A 17,940-nucleotide genomic window follows, 5' to 3' on the forward strand; every position below is an offset into this window, starting at 1 on the left:
TGAGTGACTTCTTTTTAATTCAAGATTTAGCCAAACTGCTCAATTGGACAATTTGTAGTGGCACAAAGTTTGACAGATAGAAGTTTGTCAGTGTTTGTTTGAATATTGACGGAATTTTAATTTATTTGAATATTGATGGAAATATAATTTATGCTAAACATGTATACACACATTTTGAACGGGTTTAATTGGGGTCAGCTAAAGTGTTGTTGTCACTCACAAAGGATTTGTTTTGTTTTTTAAATCCCAGCAGCATCCACACAAAAAAAGCTGCTGACTTGCAGGTTTTGTAGCTTTGCCTCGTGCAAATAAGGTAAGCAATGAAAAACCAATTGAGTTTACCTCACTGACTGCCATTGACATCAATAAATATACCAATTACTGTAACAAAATTAGAACAACTTCTCATTTGAGATCATGCATGTAGTTTGGAATTCGTCACAAGTGCAAATAACTGATTTTATGGTAACATTTGCTTATCGTGAGATGTCCTTGTTCTCACCCGTCTGATACATTCACGGGCCGATTTAATAATGGACACTTTTGTCCGCCGTTAGGCTTGTGTCGGGCAGATAAGAGATTCTGGCAAAGGCCTTTGAACAGCCGAGCTTCAGTGACGAGTGCGAGCCATCTTTTATTTGCCACTTTGCTTTGAAAGCAAGGTGTTTCTGCTGATCAGTGGGAGCGCTGATGTCTTTGAGCTTGGACTTGTGATCTTCTACTTTCATGCTCTGTCCTGTCTGATGCAGGCTGTTGCTTGCATCTTAACCTGTCGCCCATTCCACCCACCTCCATTTGCATGGCAACCCTCTCCTAAGCCAGCTGCCCTTACCCTTTCTTTACACGGAATTCTAATCATTACTCTCAAAGGAGACCGTCTCCAAAGTACCTTGATCAAGTGCACGCACTGGAGGAGGACGGACGCACTCCCTCCCTCGCCTCTTCTGAACACTTTGCTTCTGGAAGACTTCCAAGTAGAAGCCCTCTACTACTCTGCAGGAAGATATCACAAAGAGGGTAAGATCTTTTTTTCATAGCTCGCTTCAATTTGCAAGTTGTGATTCGGTCATTATATCGAAATTTGACGGTTTTACTGCGTCTTATCAGATGCTTCAATTCATTTTGCAATTGCTCACACTGGCCTTTTGTATTAATGTCCATGTGAAATGTTGCTACATTCAGTACTCTGGCTCATTTTTCTAGAGATAAATGTTTTATAAAATGCGGAATAGCAATTTATACTGTTACAAAGTCGTTTTATTTTTCCCAACTATTGTTAAACAAGCAGGGGGGCCTGGATTCGCCGGTCCCACCTGTGACAAAGTCGTTTTATTTTTCCCAACTATTGTTAAATAACAATTTTGTGGAATAAATCGACAGGTGACAGTTGTCGTTTTTTTTTTAAATTGAGTGTTAAGGCAAAAAAAATCTAAATAATATCAGGCAGAAGTTGTCTAGAAGTCGATCCAAATACTGTCACTACCTTAATTTCACATGTTGAAAGGACTAGTTGCATTACACATAATAAAAACATCTCTTGGAATAATAACAATCCTAAATGACTATAATAGTTTCTTCCCCAATTTATTTTGACCAAAGTTCATTGTATATCCTCTTAACACAGCAAAAGTTTATGGGTCTATAATTCATTAGTCTTTTAGTACTTTCTGTTCGCATTTCAAGCCTGAGGATTCAACCAATAAAACAAATTGCCAAAAACTAGCCAAGTCTATATCGCAAGTCTTGCTTGTGTGCTGCGATGAGTTAAAAGTCGACTGTAGAAAACATAAAACACATGGAATAGTTCCTTTCTTTCTATAATGATTGTGTTTCTGTTGTTCAGAGATACCATGAGGTTAATCCTGGTTAAACCCACCAATGCAACACGGCGCCTCGACACAACAGGTCAAGTATTTTGCGACGATGACCACGAGGGTATCGCCTCGAGACATCCATCACACCCGACCAAACAACTTGATGGGATGCATGAAGAATATTCAGAAACTCTAAAGGGAGTGACTTCCCCAACACAGGGTACAAATCCTTGTTGTGGTTCTTCTGCCATCTACGCAACTTCCAATGGGGTCATTCCATACCCGAGCGCTTCCCCTCTGAAGTCACAGCTTCAAAACGAAGATGTGACTATATCGCAGCTCAGAAATCAGGACTGGTTGCTTCTTTGTGGTCAAGTCAGCGGTGAGGGAGCTGTTTCTGGCTCATCTGCAAGTCAAAGACCAGACACCGACATGGGACGTCCAAACCACAACGACGAATGTGGTTGTTCCTGTACTGGTGCACAGCAGCGACAATCAGATATCGCAGTTTCTCAACCCTTGTCAAATCACACTTCAGTTCAAAGTTGCCTTTTGCACAAAACCGGTCTTTCATCTACACCCAAGTCACACTTATTCCCTCCATGCACCCAAGTTTCTGACAGCGGCCAGGTTTTTCCACATCAAACAAACCAAAAGGATGTCTTAACATTTCCCAACAAACATTCTCGTAGTAGTTTCATGCCTCAGTTTCCCACCCAAAAAGTGCAAAAGGCTCTTTTCCAACAACCAGCTTGCAATCATCTAAAAGGTGCCAATTCAAATTTCAACATCCCTCTTTCCCCCAACGAATTTCCAGAAAAAAACAGGAAAACTATCCAACATGCTATCGTCAGTGGTGACCCCAACTGGAGAGAAATGCTTCAGAACCCTGACGGGCAACACGTACATTACTCTGTCAGCGAGGGTGAAACCTGGAAGTCTCAAGAAGGTCCCCCGGTCATCCTCAAATGTGGCCACCTCTCATCTAACCATGTGACCAGGACATCCAGTGTCAAGAGGTCTTCTACACCAGCAAATAACCACAGTATGCAGTCCTTCTCCACCAGCCAGTATAGCTCACTTGACAATCAAGACTTTGTAGAGGAAGCAACAAGGACCCGATACAGTCTGGTATGTTACCAACTATACATGCTGAAAACTTTCATGACTAGCAAGGCAATGAACAGAGAAGCTACCCACGAAAACATTCTTTTCCATCACCAGGTTTCCGTCATTTTTTAAATGGTGGATGTGTTTTTTTTAAATCTTTGCCAATGGATGAAACCTATTGAATTGATTTTCCATCTGTTTGGCTGTTTGTACATTTGTGTCCAAGATAACTCAAGAATGGATAAAAGGGTCAGCTTGTAGGATATGCTTCCCGTATTAAATGGAGAAAAATGATTCCATATTGGGGTCATGAAAGGTCAAGGTTCACAGGGCTTAAAGGTCACAAGGCCAAAATTGAATAGTAATATTGGTATTCTACATAGCTCAAGAACGAATAAGCGAATAAACATGATTAAACTTGTATTCTGAACAGATTATGCGCTTTGGCCAATTAAAAATTTTCCTCAGGCAGATCAGACAATACCACCCCAATTTAACGCATCTAATCTAGTCTTCTCTACTTATACTCTCTTTTTTTTTAGCAAAACAGTGGCACCAAACTCGTGCTTCCAAAGCGTGTCACTTCCTCAGAAGTCACAGGAAGTGGCCCCCTTGGCAACGGTGATGCTGTGGGGTCACTGGTAAGCCGTGACACAGCGAGATCCAGTTTGACTGATCTCCAACCAGGACAGCAGCTTCTTCACAGCACCCTCCTGGAGGACGCCTTCTCCAAAGTCATCAGAGAAGATGGAAGTAAGCCTAATTGTGACACCAGGGAGGAAGGTAAGATACCACAGAAGAAGGACATCAGCTATAGACTGGGTCGGCGCCGAGCTCTTTTCGGGAAGCGTAAACAACTGAGTGACTACGCACTGGTCTGTGGGATGTTTGGCATTGTTGTCATGGTGATTGAAACGGAGCTTTCTCGAGGATATTACAGCAAGGTATAAGAGATAAGGAACATTAAAGTGTGAGCTACATTCATTGTGCTAATGCGTTTGTCTCTGTTACAGGAGTCGATGTATTCTTATGTGCTGAAAGGCCTTATCAGTGTTTCCACGGTTATTTTACTTGGTCTTATTCTCATGTACCATGCAAGAGAAATTCAGGTAAGGAGATGACGATGTTGTTCATTCTTTTAACTTAAATACAACTTTACTATATTGTTTGGTTCATTTTTTTTAAAGACACAAAAACTATCAGACATTTTTTAAATGGTAATCAGCCTCCAAATGAGGTGATTATAGAGTCAAATAGAAAATCGCTGCTTGGATATACTACTAAAAAGAAACATTAACATAAACACACAATATGGTAACTCTTCATTTAGTGTATAAAGTCTTGTTTTTCTTTCTTTCACTTGAGTGGCCTTTAAATTTAATACACATCCAAAAATGTGGAATTAAAGCAGCGTGTATAGGTTTTGAGGTAGATATGCTATTTAATGGAGGAAAGAGCAATATGAACTTTTTGTCTAGAATCAAGTGGCCAACCAGAGTTCGGAATGTCCAAGTGAAAAAAATCTACATTTGTAAAAAGTACTATAAAATAATTACTTTGATTCTTCAGCTCTTCATGGTGGACAACAGTGCAGATGACTGGAGGATTGCCATGACCTTGGAGCGAATTCTTTTTATTGTTTTGGAGATTCTTGTGTGCGCCGTTCATCCCATCCCAGGCCAATATGTCTTTCACTGGACCACACGAGTGGCCTTTAGTTATACCACACTGGTGGCAGACGCCGATGTCGATATTATCCTGTCCGTGCCTATGTTTCTGCGCCTCTACCTGATTGGCCGGGTCATGCTACTCCACAGCAAGCTCTTCACGGACACTTCATCCCGCAGCATCGGCGCCCTCAATAAGATCAGCTTCGACACTCGTTTTGTTATGAAGACTTTGATGACCATCTGCCCTGGCACTGTTCTATTGGTGTTCAGCGTATCCTGCTGGATCATCGCGGCATGGACTGTGCGCATATGTGAAAGGTATCAACAATAAACCGATTTTCCTCTTATCGTACCCCTTCACGTTGTAAATCGTATTGAAATAAATGAAGTATATTATCTTTCAAAAGGTACCACGATGCACAAGGGGTGACCAGTACATTTCTTGGGGCAATGTGGCTGATCTCCATTACCTTTCTGTCCATTGGTTATGGTGACATGGTGCCTCACACTTACTGCGGAAAAGGAGTGTGCCTATTGACAGGCATCATGGTGAGATTAATGCCAATCATACACTTATAGCAGACATCGATGAATATTACACTTCATAGAAAAACTATAGTATTTTTTTAGTGTTGTCTTTTGACCTCATATCCACAACACCACATGCTCGTTTTCTGTTTGGAAGACTGACGAAGAAATACAAGAGATATTGAGAAGTAGGGTCAGTTATCACAAACCAGCATGGTTTTATTGCAAGAGTGACAACTCTTCAATATCTCACTCCAGTTTATATATCCTTGTTCATTTGAATATTAGTGGGTGTGTTTCAGTTTAGGAGAAACTTTCCAAATATGGAGATGTTTCCTATGCCCCGCTAGTCTATGGAATCAACCTCCCCCAGAACAGTTGTATGATATCTGCCCCAGGATAAGAATGGGATTGAAATGCCTATTGCAATTTGTAGAACAAAGGAACAAATGTTTTGAAAGCAAACACAAGGGTCACATTAAGGGAGTAACACATACGTGTGACTAGCTACGCAACCTGAGTGACAATACAAACAAGAAACTTTGATCAGCGTGAACGGAGCCCAAACGGCCATAGGCCTGCGAGAGCATACCTTTGAGTATATATATAATATATTCTAAGCACAGTTTCTAGTTAGATAAGATAACTTTATTCATCCCATAAGCGGGAAATTTCACTGTCACAGTAGCAATAGGGTGAGAATACAGACACAGCAAAAGACATACGCATGCAAACACGTTCTTTTCGTTTTTTATGTGCTTGTATGACTATTATTTCTGTTTTTGCCACTTACTATGGAATGATAAAACATCTCCAAATGCAACAATGCTTCCAAATTCTCAAGGTTTTATTGTATCTTGCTTGGTTAAACACATCGTCACCCATCAGCAAATCAGCCTTTGAACTAGAGATGTCCCGACACAGATTTTTTTTTCTTCCTAGATGTTGAACCGATCCCGATAGATGCACATTTTCCCTTCAAAGTAACACATTTGTACTCCCTATTAAAACCATGAATATGGAAGTGAAAATTGTGAATCAGGGGGCGGCTTATACATGAGAAATTGTAAAATTCACCGATTTTTCAGGCAATTTTAAGAGTGCGCTTGTACGCGAGTAAATACGGGATTCACAACTGTTTAATGACTTTTCTCAAAGTCAACTTTGCATTATTACAAATGTATTGACGAGCATTTCTACTCTAAAAAGTCATCATGCTCTAATTATGCGTCGGTCCTTAGGGAGCGGGCTGTACAGCGTTGGTGGTCGCTGTGGTTGCGAGGAAGTCAGAACTGACCCGAGCCGAGAAGCATGTCCACAACTTCATGATGGACACTCAGCTCTCTAAAAAAGTCAGTGTGATTTACCCCCCCCCCCGCATTGCACTGATCGCCTTTCAAAATGTTCAAAGTCACACAATTTACCCCCGTTTTGCCCTCAGGTAAAAAACACAGCAGCCAATGTATTGAGAGAGACATGGCTGATTTACAAACACACTAAGCTGGTGAAGAAAGTTGATTATGCGAGAGTACGCCACCATCAGCGTAAATTTCTCCAAGCCATCCACCAGTGGGTAAACTTATATATATAATACATTTTAAGGTCAAGTTATTGAAACATAAATATACTGCACTTATATACAGATGGAATGCGTATTGTGAATTATTGAGTTCATTAAAATGCTTTACATCTAACCACACTTATTTTATATGTATTTATTTAGATAGAAAGAAACAAGTAAAAGAATATGATTAATTTCTATCAATTTAATTTACATTAATAAAATAAAAAATAATATTAATTAAATTAAAAATAATATTAATATTAATTAAATTAAAAATAATATTAATATTAATTAAATTAAAAACAATAGTAATTAAAATATATAACTTATTACCTATTTATGTCTTAAATGTCTTTCCTGTGTCTGTATTTTCACCCTCTTGCTACTGTGACAGAATAAAGTAATCTAATCTAATGTATTTTTTTATATTTAAGACTGCGAAAAGTAAAAATGGAACAAAGGAAACTAACTGACCAGGCCAACACCATTGCTGACCTTGCAAAGGTACTCACAGTTCACTAATATTTTATTTTATGCAAAATTATTGCTATTTATCTTCATGTACTGTCGCTAATTACTGATTTACACATTGTCACTTACTTTGTGTGGCTGCATATGTGGCAGCAGATATTTCCGCAAACACAAATATAACAATTTTTCCTCAGCTTGCCCTCTTTAAAGTTGATAAAGGAGTGTCAGTGTAACTTTTTTGGCCAGTAAAAGTTTTTTCCTGCATATTTTCAATCATCTCTAGACTCAGAACATGATGTACGATTTGGTGTCAGAGCTGCAGCATCGAAATCAAGAGCTGGACAGGAGGATTGTAGCCCTTGAGGATAAACTCGACTTGATGCTTCTCAACGTGCACTCACTTCCTGATGTGCTTTCTCAAGCAATAACAAAATTACAAAAAGATTTTCTCGATGACCTTGCCTGCCGTGTGCACTTCCTGTCATCCTCCTTGAGTTCGGAATGTTGCTCCGTTCCAGCCAGGCCACTTTGTCAAGGCCCCACAACATCACAGATGCCGTAAAAAGAAATGAGCAAAAAGACTTGCCAATTGCACATTTCAACTTCAGTGAACTCTTGTTTCATCTTGAAATTTTCCACAAATCTTTATTCCAGAACCTGCAAAGAGGTAAAATTTGTTCTATATGCTTTGATTTCTTTTCTACCAAAAGCTCATGATGACAAGATATTTGTACTTCCTTGATCCTACATTAACTTCCCTGTCTTCATTTTGTATTTGGGTTGAGAAAGTACCATACAGTGCTAAATGTACATACTATATTTATATACCCTTTTTGAAAATGACTTTTTTTCACATGATGAAAAGCCTCACATGAAATTTTATTAACTAAAACGGGTAATTTCTTGCAATGGTAATTCAATTTATTGTATGATGTAAAGAATGACAGATCTCATTTGACATCAGTGCCCCAAATTAGTGGTCATATTTTACGAGAGAAAATGAGATTTCTGAGATCTATCTGATTTTGTTTAGATATTTTTGACAGATAAATTACCTTATTCAAGTTACAAAGTAGTAGTTGTTGTCGAATTCGTTTGGTTCGTAAACATTTTATATTTTAAAGCCAGCTCTGGCCTTCCTATACTATCTCCCATATTTAATAATTTTAAAACAATTTATTGGACAAATTATAATTTTGGATATTGAAAATAAAAAATAAGAAGAAACATCACATTGTGTTTCAAATATATTGTATTCCACAATATTTACATTTGGTACAAAAGTACAAGCCATCCTACATGACTCAAGTAATAATCTGATATATTATTGTTCGTCATAATTATTGTTTAAACATGTAAGTAAAATTATACATTTATAAAGTGTTTATTGAAATAAATTTCATAAAATGGATAAAGCCATAAATACACAGGGTATCCAATACAGTCTGTAATAAAATTTGAAATTATATTTAAAAAAAAAAGTAATTAACTGAAGAAGTAAAAATACGTGCAGCTAAATTCATCACATTTGTGGCTTATAATCAACAGCCATAATGTTGCCATAATGTTGTTTACTAGGTACTATACAACCAAAGCACGCCATCTGCTCGGGCCCGAGATTTAGGACATCGGATCATCTCGCGAGACCTCCTCGGAAGGGCGCTGTGCCCACGAGATCATCGTTTCGCGCGCTGAAACTGAGCGCCATTTACACGGAAGATTGACGGTGGTGCTAGCCAACCAAATGCAGGGAGTGTGAGATAAGTAGCCAATAGGAGAAAAGAGTTGTAAAATCAGGCGGGGTATCAAAGTCTTGAAGAATTACTCATTGAAAAGAAGCCAAAAAGCGTTGGAGTTGTGCATTCTGGAGCAGTTGGGATTTTTACGGTAGTGAAACAAACATTTTAACGTTTTCGATTTTTCGCGGAGACACACAAACAGGTAAGTTCTAGTCCCGTGCTTACGAAGTCTTCTATTTAAAGCCAGTTTGGAGCATAATGGTTAGCTAAACTGGTCGTCACTACCTTCTTCTTTGCGAGTTTATAACAAATAATGACTCAAATTCTCGTACGAATGTGAAACTTCGAAATCGCTTCCTAGTTTGTCGGGCATTTTTAAAACCATGGAAAAAAACTAATATATTTTGACCTAATAACCACCTTAAAACTCAGTGCAATTTACTTTGTTGTAAAGTTAAGCAAGCCCAGTACGTATTATATGCGGGCGAATGTTGCTAGGCTGTCGTGAGTTGCTTTGTGATGCATATATAAATTCTTAGTTACTTACTCGCCCCAAGAAAACGTGATTTTAATCTCCCCCAAATTTTTGGTTATGCCCATTTTCAAAAATTGGCGAAAAGTGTACGTTAAAAGTGAGGTAATCTTGTGGAATTGAGCGAGTCTATTGTGATTTGTAGTAATGTCCTCCTTTACATGCAGCGAATTACAGAAGAGTAGATGCCTAACACCTGGCAAGGAATTTCACACCACCAGGCGCCGGTGCACGCACACCATTGCCAAGTTGTTCTAAAAGACGCCGAAGGTTGTGTTGAAGTACGTTTCATTGTTGCAGCGGCGCCACATTGTTGGCTAGCGCTCTCTCGCGCCCGAAGGCCGGAAGTGCTTATCTTTTAAAGAACTGGGCGTGGCCTCCACAAGTTTCCCGCACTGTATTTAAATGAGGTTCCTTTGTCATGTGTGGTATGCTAATCAAATTGATCTTCTACCCCGATAATATGTTTCTACAATGTCTTAAATGCATGATTAATATTATACACTGGTTATTACACCTTTCCCCATCACTTAATTTTGGACAAACATGTCGCTGTTATGAAATAATAATGATAAATGCTCCAGCATCAAATGTAAATGGTCCTGTACCTTTTTATTTGTATTTTTGTAAGAATGCAGGCATCTTAATTATTCACAAGTGATTGTGAGTGTTAAGATATTTTTCTCCATTTCTGAACCGCTTCATCCCCATTAGGGTCACATGGGGTGTTGGAGCCTGTCCCAGCTGACTTTGGGCCAGGGGTGGGGGGCACCCTGAATTGGTGGCCAGCCAATCGCAGGGCACAAGGAGACAAACAACCATTCATGCTCACTCGTATCTAGGGGCAATTTAGAGTATCTAATCGGCCTACCTTGCATGTCTTTGGAATGTGGGCGGAAACTGGAGTACCTGGAAAAAACCTATGCAGGCCCAGGGAGGGAGAACATGCAACCTCCACACAGGTGGACCGACCTAGATTTGAACCCAGGTCCCCCACTGTGAGGCCGACTCGGTAACCACTCAGGCCCCGGGCCGCCTTTAAGATATTTTTAACGTTAAAAAAAATCTAAATATCATTTATAGTTAAGAGTAATGAATCAAATGGTGTTGTCTCTCTGTTTGGTTGAACACTGATTTTAATTAATTTATTGCTTTCGTTAGTGGCTAATTTCTTAATGTCGTAGAAGTTAGTATGCCTATTAACCCACCATGATTTTTCATTGTTTGTTTTATTTCTAGATCACGTATAAGGGTGTAACAATACTGAAAAAGCAATAAGTTCAAAAACAAAACCAAGAACAGCGTTATGAGCACAAATTAGTTTATATCGCCTTGATGGAACGGGAACTTTTCTCAACAAATCATAAGCACACTGTCAAATAAATAACTCATTTGTTAATGCATTGACAGCGTCCACAAAGATTACTCATCTCCAATGTAAATGTTTCGAACTTGTCATGACTGGTAGACGACGTTGTTAATTCTTTACATAGCCGACAGACCTGCAGCAACCCGGACGAAGCCCCCAAAAAATCTTGTAATTTGCCAATTAGAGGAGGTGGGGGCATCCCTTGTAAACACAATAAGTACAACAGTAACTACAATGTTCTTTCTAAAAAACATGTCTGATGAATGTATTCATTTTGTGCAAACCTTGCATACGGCTATGGTAAAAGCACTGTTCCTGAATGTAAGACATTTTCGGTTTCACGCAAAAAAATGTGCATTTTAGTGCCACGCTAATATTGCTTTACAAAGCCCGTTCTGAAGCTTTAAATGTGAAATTAAGTTTTTCATCGGCATCTGAATGCAGGGCTGCTGCAATGTGGATTCAGGTGCGAACAATGGACGGCAAAGAAACCCACCGGGTGGATTCGCTGTCCAAACTAACCAAAGTGGACGAGCTGCGCCTCAAGATTTCGGAGCTCTTCAAAGTGGAACAGGATAGAATGAGGCTTTTTTACCGCGGCAAGCAGGTGAGGTGCAATCACTTCATTTCAAGAATGTTTTCTCCATCTGACCAGCGGTTAACACCTACTGAATTATTTTTGTTAGATGGAGAATGGGCACACAATCTTTGACTACAACGTGGGCCTTAATGACATAGTGCAGTTGCTTATTAGACAGAACACACCCCATGTCGAAGTCGCCAAAACCAATGACAAAGACGCCAAAACCAAGGACAAAGACGCAGAGCTTTCCGACTCTGATTCTGGCTGCGGCTCAACACAGAGCGAGTCTGACAAGAATTCAACCCATGGTGAGATGGAGGTTCAGACTGCTGGTGTATCTGCCCAAACAGATAACACCCAGCTCCTGGATTGTGGATTTGGATTTTACAAGGTATGTTTTTAAAACCAGTGGTAAAATTATTTTTGTATACTATACATTAAATGTTTCCAAAAATTGCTTTTCATTTATTGCCCAACTGTGGCTTTTCAAATGAAATGCACGCCAAAATACAAAAATATTATATCTACAATTTCCTGTTTTCATGGTATTCCAATTTGGACCCATGTTTGCTGTTTTAGATTTTTTTATTTTATTATTATTATTATTTTTTACAGGTGAATGAAATGGTGGACGCAAGGGACTTGAATATGGGAGCGTGGTTCGAGGCTCAGATTGTGAATGTCACCAGGAGTCCAAAAACTCCCAAAGAGGATGGGGTGGATGAGTCGGAGCTTGAACAAGAGGAGATACTGTACCACGTGAAATTTGACGAGTATGTTTAAATGTGCAATTTGAATCCAAATCATTTATATTTAAAATGAAAATTCATTGAGCTTCATCTTTTGGTTGGGTAATGTCTCAACAGAAAACCACTTCTTTCTTGAGAATTCCTATTGGTTTAACTCTTACAGTGTCCCATCGAATGGCCTTTTACATCCTTCTATGAATTTGAATTAGTTTGTCATTGTTCGACGTCCAATCCGTTTGAACTGCGAGGGCTGACAACGAATGAGCAAGTTTATGTTCCGTTCAAATGGATTGGACGTACATCGCAGCCATTGCAAAAAGCAGTTGCCTACGTTTTCAGTTTAAATGTAACTGCACCTTACCATCATTCAAAAACTACAGTATTAGTGATTAACTGTATGTATTAGTATGAAAATAAAAATTCTTAATATTTCACATCACAGTTACCCAGAGAACGGAGTTATTCAGCTTCTGGGTAAGGATGTTCGCCCAAGGGCCCGAACTGCGTACCAGTGGGACCAGCTGGAGCCTGGTATGATTGCTATGGTCAACTACAACCCAGATGACCCCACTGAGCGTGGCTACTGGTACGATGCTGAGATCCAGAGAAAAAGGGAAACACGCACTGTGCGGGAGATTCATGCTAAGATTATTCTAGGGTGAGTTCAATATAGTAATATTTAAATGTTAATGTTTGTAAGTTACAGGCTGTCATAACTGTTGTCACTGTCTGTCCATTGGTGGGCTAAACCCTGCAGCCAATGTCTTATTAGTCCCATGAGGTAAAATAGGTAGTCATTTGATTGAAGCCTTAAAATTTGTTTCTTAATTTTAGTGTCTTCATGCTCTGTTGTGAACAACCTAGGGAATGTTACAATTTTTTTCAATCTTTTTAGGGAGGCAGGAGACTCTCTCAATGACTGCCGGATCCCGTTTGTAACTGAAATTTATAAAATTGAGGAGCCCGGGTCTCAAAGTGATACACCTGCAGGATCTGAGAGCCCAATGAAGAGTAAGAGTCACTTTTGGTTCAATTTGAAACTTGTTTGTAGTATTTTGACGTTCAACAAACGGGGCTGACGTGTAAGAATGCATTTCTGCTTTCCAGGATCAAATGGACCAGAGTGCAAGCGTTGCAAAGATGATCCCGATAAAAACTGCCGATGGTGCAATTGCAATGTTTGCGGCATCAAGCAGGATCCTGACAAACAGCTCTTATGTGATGAATGCGACCAGGCTTATCACATATACTGCCTGAACCCACCGTTAACCTCCATCCCAGAGGATGAAGACTGGTTAGATGGAGTAGTTGTCTTATTGAATTTAATTCACTTTCTAACATTTCCTGTTTTACCCCGGTCAGGTATTGCCCAAATTGTCGTAATGACTCAAATGAGGTGGTGCGTGCGGGCGAAAAGCTAAAGGAGAGTAAGAAAAAGGCTAAGATGGCGTCTGCCAGCAGTTCAAGCCAGAGGGACTGGGGCAAGGTGAGTCCGAGACCTTAATCAGTGTTATTGTTGTTGAAATACGCAGTTAATTCAAAGGATTAGTCGACTCGACCACTCGCGCATTGAGGATTTCAACATCAATAAAAAATATTGTCTGGCACCAGGTTCCTGAACTAATTCTTATCTTCCCAATTTTAATACAAATTCCCTGTTGACCCAATGAAATGATTTTCACTATAGTTTACATGAGTAGAAAGGTAAAAATACACAGGTTTGTTTTGACACAGTATTTTCTGTAACCCTTTCTCAGGGAATGGCCTGTGTTGGTCGAACCAAGCAGTGTACCATCGTCCCTTCAAACCACTATGGCCCAATCCCTGGTGTTCCTGTTGGCTCATCGTGGAAGTTCAGAGTGCAGGTCAGTCCATCAAGCCTGCATCTAATGCATAAAGAAATTTCAATGGTGTGCTAGTACTTATTCTAGAAGTTGGCCTTACCAGCGTGTTGAAGGTTTTCTTGGTTTTTATATCCATTGGTTGTCTATCAACTTTTTTTTTTCTAATTGATGATTACAGGCCAGCGAGTCTGGTGTCCACAGGCCACAAGTAGCTGGGATCCATGGGAGGAGCAATGAAGGGGCCTTCTCCTTGGTTTTGGCAGGAGGCTATGAGGATGATGTGGTATGTTTTTCTTTTTTTCTCTCCCCTCTTTTGTTAGTGGTTAAAAAAACTCTGATGTGAACGTTTACTTTGGGTGCCAGGTGTTTTCTGAAAAGACACACCGAGAGTGCTAGGCAATTTTTAGCATTTTGTATTGTCTATGTGAACATAGAGGGTTATTATATCGATTGTTTTACGATCTTTCATCAGAAAAAAAAAAGCAAGGGCCACACCTCATGTCGTTCGTTAGTAGTGGACATTTAAGAATAGATTAAATCAGGAAAATAATGGGATTTTGACCCTAGGGCATGTCATTTATCCCACATAGGATGACGGGAATGAGTTTACTTACACTGGTTCTGGGGGACGAGATCTTTCTGGGAACAAGAGAACGGCAGAGCAGTCATGTGATCAGACCCTTACTCACATGAACCGGTACGTTCACACCTCATTTTGTTCAAATTTCTATACAGCCACATTTTCAGCGTGTTTTAGGAAATTTTAATTATTATTTTTTTGTCCTCACCAGTGCACTTGCCCTTAATTGCAATATTCCTGTCAATGCCAAGAATGGTGCTCAGGCAAAGAATTGGAAGGATGGAAAGCCAGTCAGAGTGGTTCGTAACTGCAAGGGTCGCAAGCACAGTAAATACTCCCCCGAGGAAGGAAATCGATATGATGGGATATACAAGGTAATATTAAAATGCAATGAATTGCTTAAGTGAATTAGGAGATTGATGCATCTTGAATTTTAGATTGTGAAGTACTGGCCAGCCAAAGGCAAATCTGGTTTCTTGGTTTGGCGCTACCTCCTGAGGCGGGATGACGATGAGCCAGCACCGTGGACCAGAGATGGAAAGGAACGCATCAAGAAGCTCGGTCTTGTCATGCAGGTAGTGATCGGCACAGCAAATATCATTTCTTTCATTTTTGTAATGTCAAAACTATCCGCGTAGACTTTGCAGTTACACTCACTTGTCTTTCTTGCATAAATGTGGAATCCACTGTGTTGTGTGGCAGTATCCTGCTGGTTATCAGAAGGAGAAAGAGAACAAAAATGAAACTGAAGAGGAGGAAACACCCACCAAGGCAAAGAGAAAGAGACAATCTCAGAGCAATGGTAAATATACATTACCATAAGAGTGATTTAAATGCGTCACTTTATGTTACACACTACAATCATGAATCAGACTTGCGTCGTGTGGATTCCAGTGCTGGCCCAAAATAATCCTGTTTTTTAATTTTTCAAAGTTTGTATCAGGGGAAAAAAATTGAATTACAAAATTATAATAGTTTTCTCAAAGTAAACCTGTCCTGTACAAAAATACACATTCTTAAGGGCTCTTTGTACTCCCGCGTTAACACCCACAAGGCATCACTGTAGTGATCCTGCACTCAGTTTGTCGTCACACTTGGGCTTAAACCCTGTGCCTTTTTTGAAAATGTGCTGCAGTTTCCCTTGAAGTGTGACAGGATTTTTGCGGTTCATTATAAAGCACAAGAATCTGATTTTGTGAAAATTCGGGCATTCAATTTCATGCGACATTTTATTTTTATTACATGAACATCTTAATGTAATTTTGATGAGATGTGTTTAGCGATAGGTGATGTTGTTACTCACAGAAGTATTGACTCACTGCACAAATATGGCGACCGCTCACTAGTGTGGAGGCGCCTTGCGGTCGAAAACACCTGTAATTCGACAGCAAGAGAAAATGTTGAAGGATCGTGTGTGTGTATTTGGAGTTTGAAATTGGCATGAAATTAGTTTAGACTGCCATGAAATAGCATTAAACAAGATTTGCTGATCCCGGCAAGAACCTTGTCTGAGTTTGCACCGCATTCTATGGCAGTTTTTTTCCATTCACCATTTTTACAATAAAATCAGTGTGCGGAGGGAGACATGTATGACATGAAATAGTCGAGCAGGTGCTTTCCCTGACCACCGGCCTCTCCATTCCTTCTGGACATTGATACAAAAAGAAAGAAGTGTGTAGCATTTGGTTCTTAGTGAATTTAGAATTCTGTTTTTCTTTCGACAGACTCCGCCAAAAACTCACCAGCCAAGAGTCCCAAGAAAGTGAAGGTGGAAGTTTACAAGCTGTCAGGACAGCAGAAGGCATTCATCAAAAATGACACTCAAAACAAGAAAGTGTGGGATGAAGCTATGGAGTCGCTTTCACTTGGCCCGGTATATACATTGTCTGCTTTTCCTGGGTCACATTTGAGGGAAATGCAGCATCCTCCTTGCCTGATAATTAGTTTTCTTGTAACCACTCCTGGAATGATGCAAGTATAGGCCTTTTACAGATTATCATTCGTTTACTCACACGTATTTTTTCCCTTGCAGAAATTTCTGAACAAAGTTGAAGAGATTTTCCTTTGCATTTGCTGTCAAGAAGTGGTCTATCAGCCCATCACCACCGAGTGCCAACACAATGTGTGCAAGGTAAAACAATTAAACAGTTGTATGAAAAAGTTGGTTGTATCAACAAAATGACTTAATTTTTTTATTTTTTATTTTTTAAATTTTAGGAATGCCTTCAGCGTTCTTTCAAAGCAGACGTACACACCTGCCCGGCTTGCAGACATGACTTGGGCAAAAACTACTCCATGACTGTCAACAAGCCACTGCAAGAGATCCTAACTCAGTTTTTCCCAGGTTACAGCAGTGGCCGATGATCAGTGAGCCCTACAAGACAGTCATGGTGGAAAGAATTACAAAAAAAAATTGAGGGCAATTTCCATTTGATGATAAAGAATCCGTTTTTCTTAATATATATTTTTTAAGATTTATGAAATTACCAATTTTTTGGGACTTCCTTGATACTATATTCCCTGAAATTCTTCAATGATGATTTTGTATTGTAATTGAATTTTTGCTTTCATACATTGCCTGAATTCTTTGGCCTTTGCAACCTTAAAATTTGGTTTCACAGTTTTTGGTCAATTAACTTACGCTTATTAATTCTACCGTTCTATGTGTTTGTGTATATAAATAAAGAGTTTTGTGCCTCTTAAGAGAGCTTCATTTGACAGTCCATATCTAAAAGTGGCGGTGGCACATTTTATCAAAGTTGTTTTTTTAGCTTACTTATTACTTACTCCCTCTTTTTCTGGTTCCAAGACACCAAATCCTAATATATGTTTTGGATTTCGCCTTTTAGTGTACATGTCTGATTTATTTGGTTGCGAGGGGAGCAGTTTTAATTCCAAAGAAAATGCTTAGTGTATTGTAGATCTCCCATTTAACTGTTGCTTGTTGATTCTAACAATCACGTGTACACCCATGCCCCAATCTCTGTTCAGCCTTTATTAAATGAACTACATAATATTTTTTAAACTAATGAGTGGATTATTATAAATTGTCAATGTAGATGGTGAATTGAGTTGTTCAACAGTCAAACTAACATGTGTACTTCCTGTTACCTGCTTGGCTTGTATGTAATTTGCTTTTATTTACAGGAACCGTTTCAACATCCAAAACGACAATATTCTGAATCAAAAATGTTTAATTTAGTTTTGATGTTTTAGAATTTCCTACACCTACACTTGCCAATATGTTGTTATTAAAAATAAAACAGGAAAATAACACATTAAGCCTTTCCTTTTTCTTTGGAATTGACAAGAACACTTGCCAATATGTTGTTACTAAAAATAGAAAAGAGACAAAATAACACTAAGCCTTTCCTTTTTCTTTGAAAT

General features: G+C 39.2%; 2 protein-coding genes across 4 annotated transcripts; both read left to right on the forward strand.

Moving 5' to 3' along the window:
• Positions 1–455: 455 nt before the first annotated feature.
• LOC144079014 (uncharacterized) lies at positions 456–8,389 on the forward strand. 2 transcript variants are annotated; one of them, XM_077607541.1, is made up of 10 exons: positions 456–1,017; positions 1,844–2,945; positions 3,467–3,868; positions 3,938–4,033; positions 4,494–4,912; positions 5,002–5,143; positions 6,364–6,474; positions 6,564–6,695; positions 7,121–7,190; positions 7,441–7,588. In XM_077607541.1, the coding sequence occupies exons 2-9, from the start codon at positions 1,851–1,853 to the stop codon at positions 7,157–7,159; spliced, it is 2,436 nt and encodes an 811-aa protein (XP_077463667.1). In that variant the 5' UTR covers positions 456–1,017; positions 1,844–1,850; the 3' UTR covers positions 7,160–7,190; positions 7,441–7,588. The 2 variants fall into 2 exon arrangements, with proteins under 2 accessions (XP_077463667.1, XP_077463666.1); XM_077607540.1 differs by having other exon boundaries at positions 462–1,017; positions 6,564–6,691; positions 7,441–8,389.
• Positions 8,390–8,935: 546 nt separating this feature from the next.
• On the forward strand, positions 8,936–17,829 carry uhrf1 (ubiquitin-like with PHD and ring finger domains 1). 2 transcript variants are annotated; one of them, XM_077607918.1, is made up of 17 exons: positions 8,936–9,098; positions 11,242–11,404; positions 11,484–11,771; positions 11,996–12,153; positions 12,572–12,787; positions 13,025–13,140; positions 13,237–13,423; positions 13,492–13,615; positions 13,887–13,994; positions 14,152–14,256; positions 14,564–14,670; positions 14,765–14,927; positions 14,991–15,128; positions 15,256–15,355; positions 16,278–16,426; positions 16,586–16,684; positions 16,771–17,829. In XM_077607918.1, the coding sequence occupies exons 2-17, from the start codon at positions 11,252–11,254 to the stop codon at positions 16,915–16,917; spliced, it is 2,358 nt and encodes a 785-aa protein (XP_077464044.1). In that variant the 5' UTR covers positions 8,936–9,098; positions 11,242–11,251; the 3' UTR covers positions 16,918–17,829. The 2 variants fall into 2 exon arrangements, with proteins under 2 accessions (XP_077464044.1, XP_077464045.1); XM_077607919.1 differs by having other exon boundaries at positions 8,968–9,043.
• Positions 17,830–17,940: the final 111 nt, after the last annotated feature.

This window comes from Stigmatopora argus, chromosome 8 (assembly GCF_051989625.1).
Source record: "Stigmatopora argus isolate UIUO_Sarg chromosome 8, RoL_Sarg_1.0, whole genome shotgun sequence".
Classification (NCBI taxonomy): Eukaryota; Metazoa; Chordata; class Actinopteri; order Syngnathiformes; family Syngnathidae; genus Stigmatopora; species Stigmatopora argus.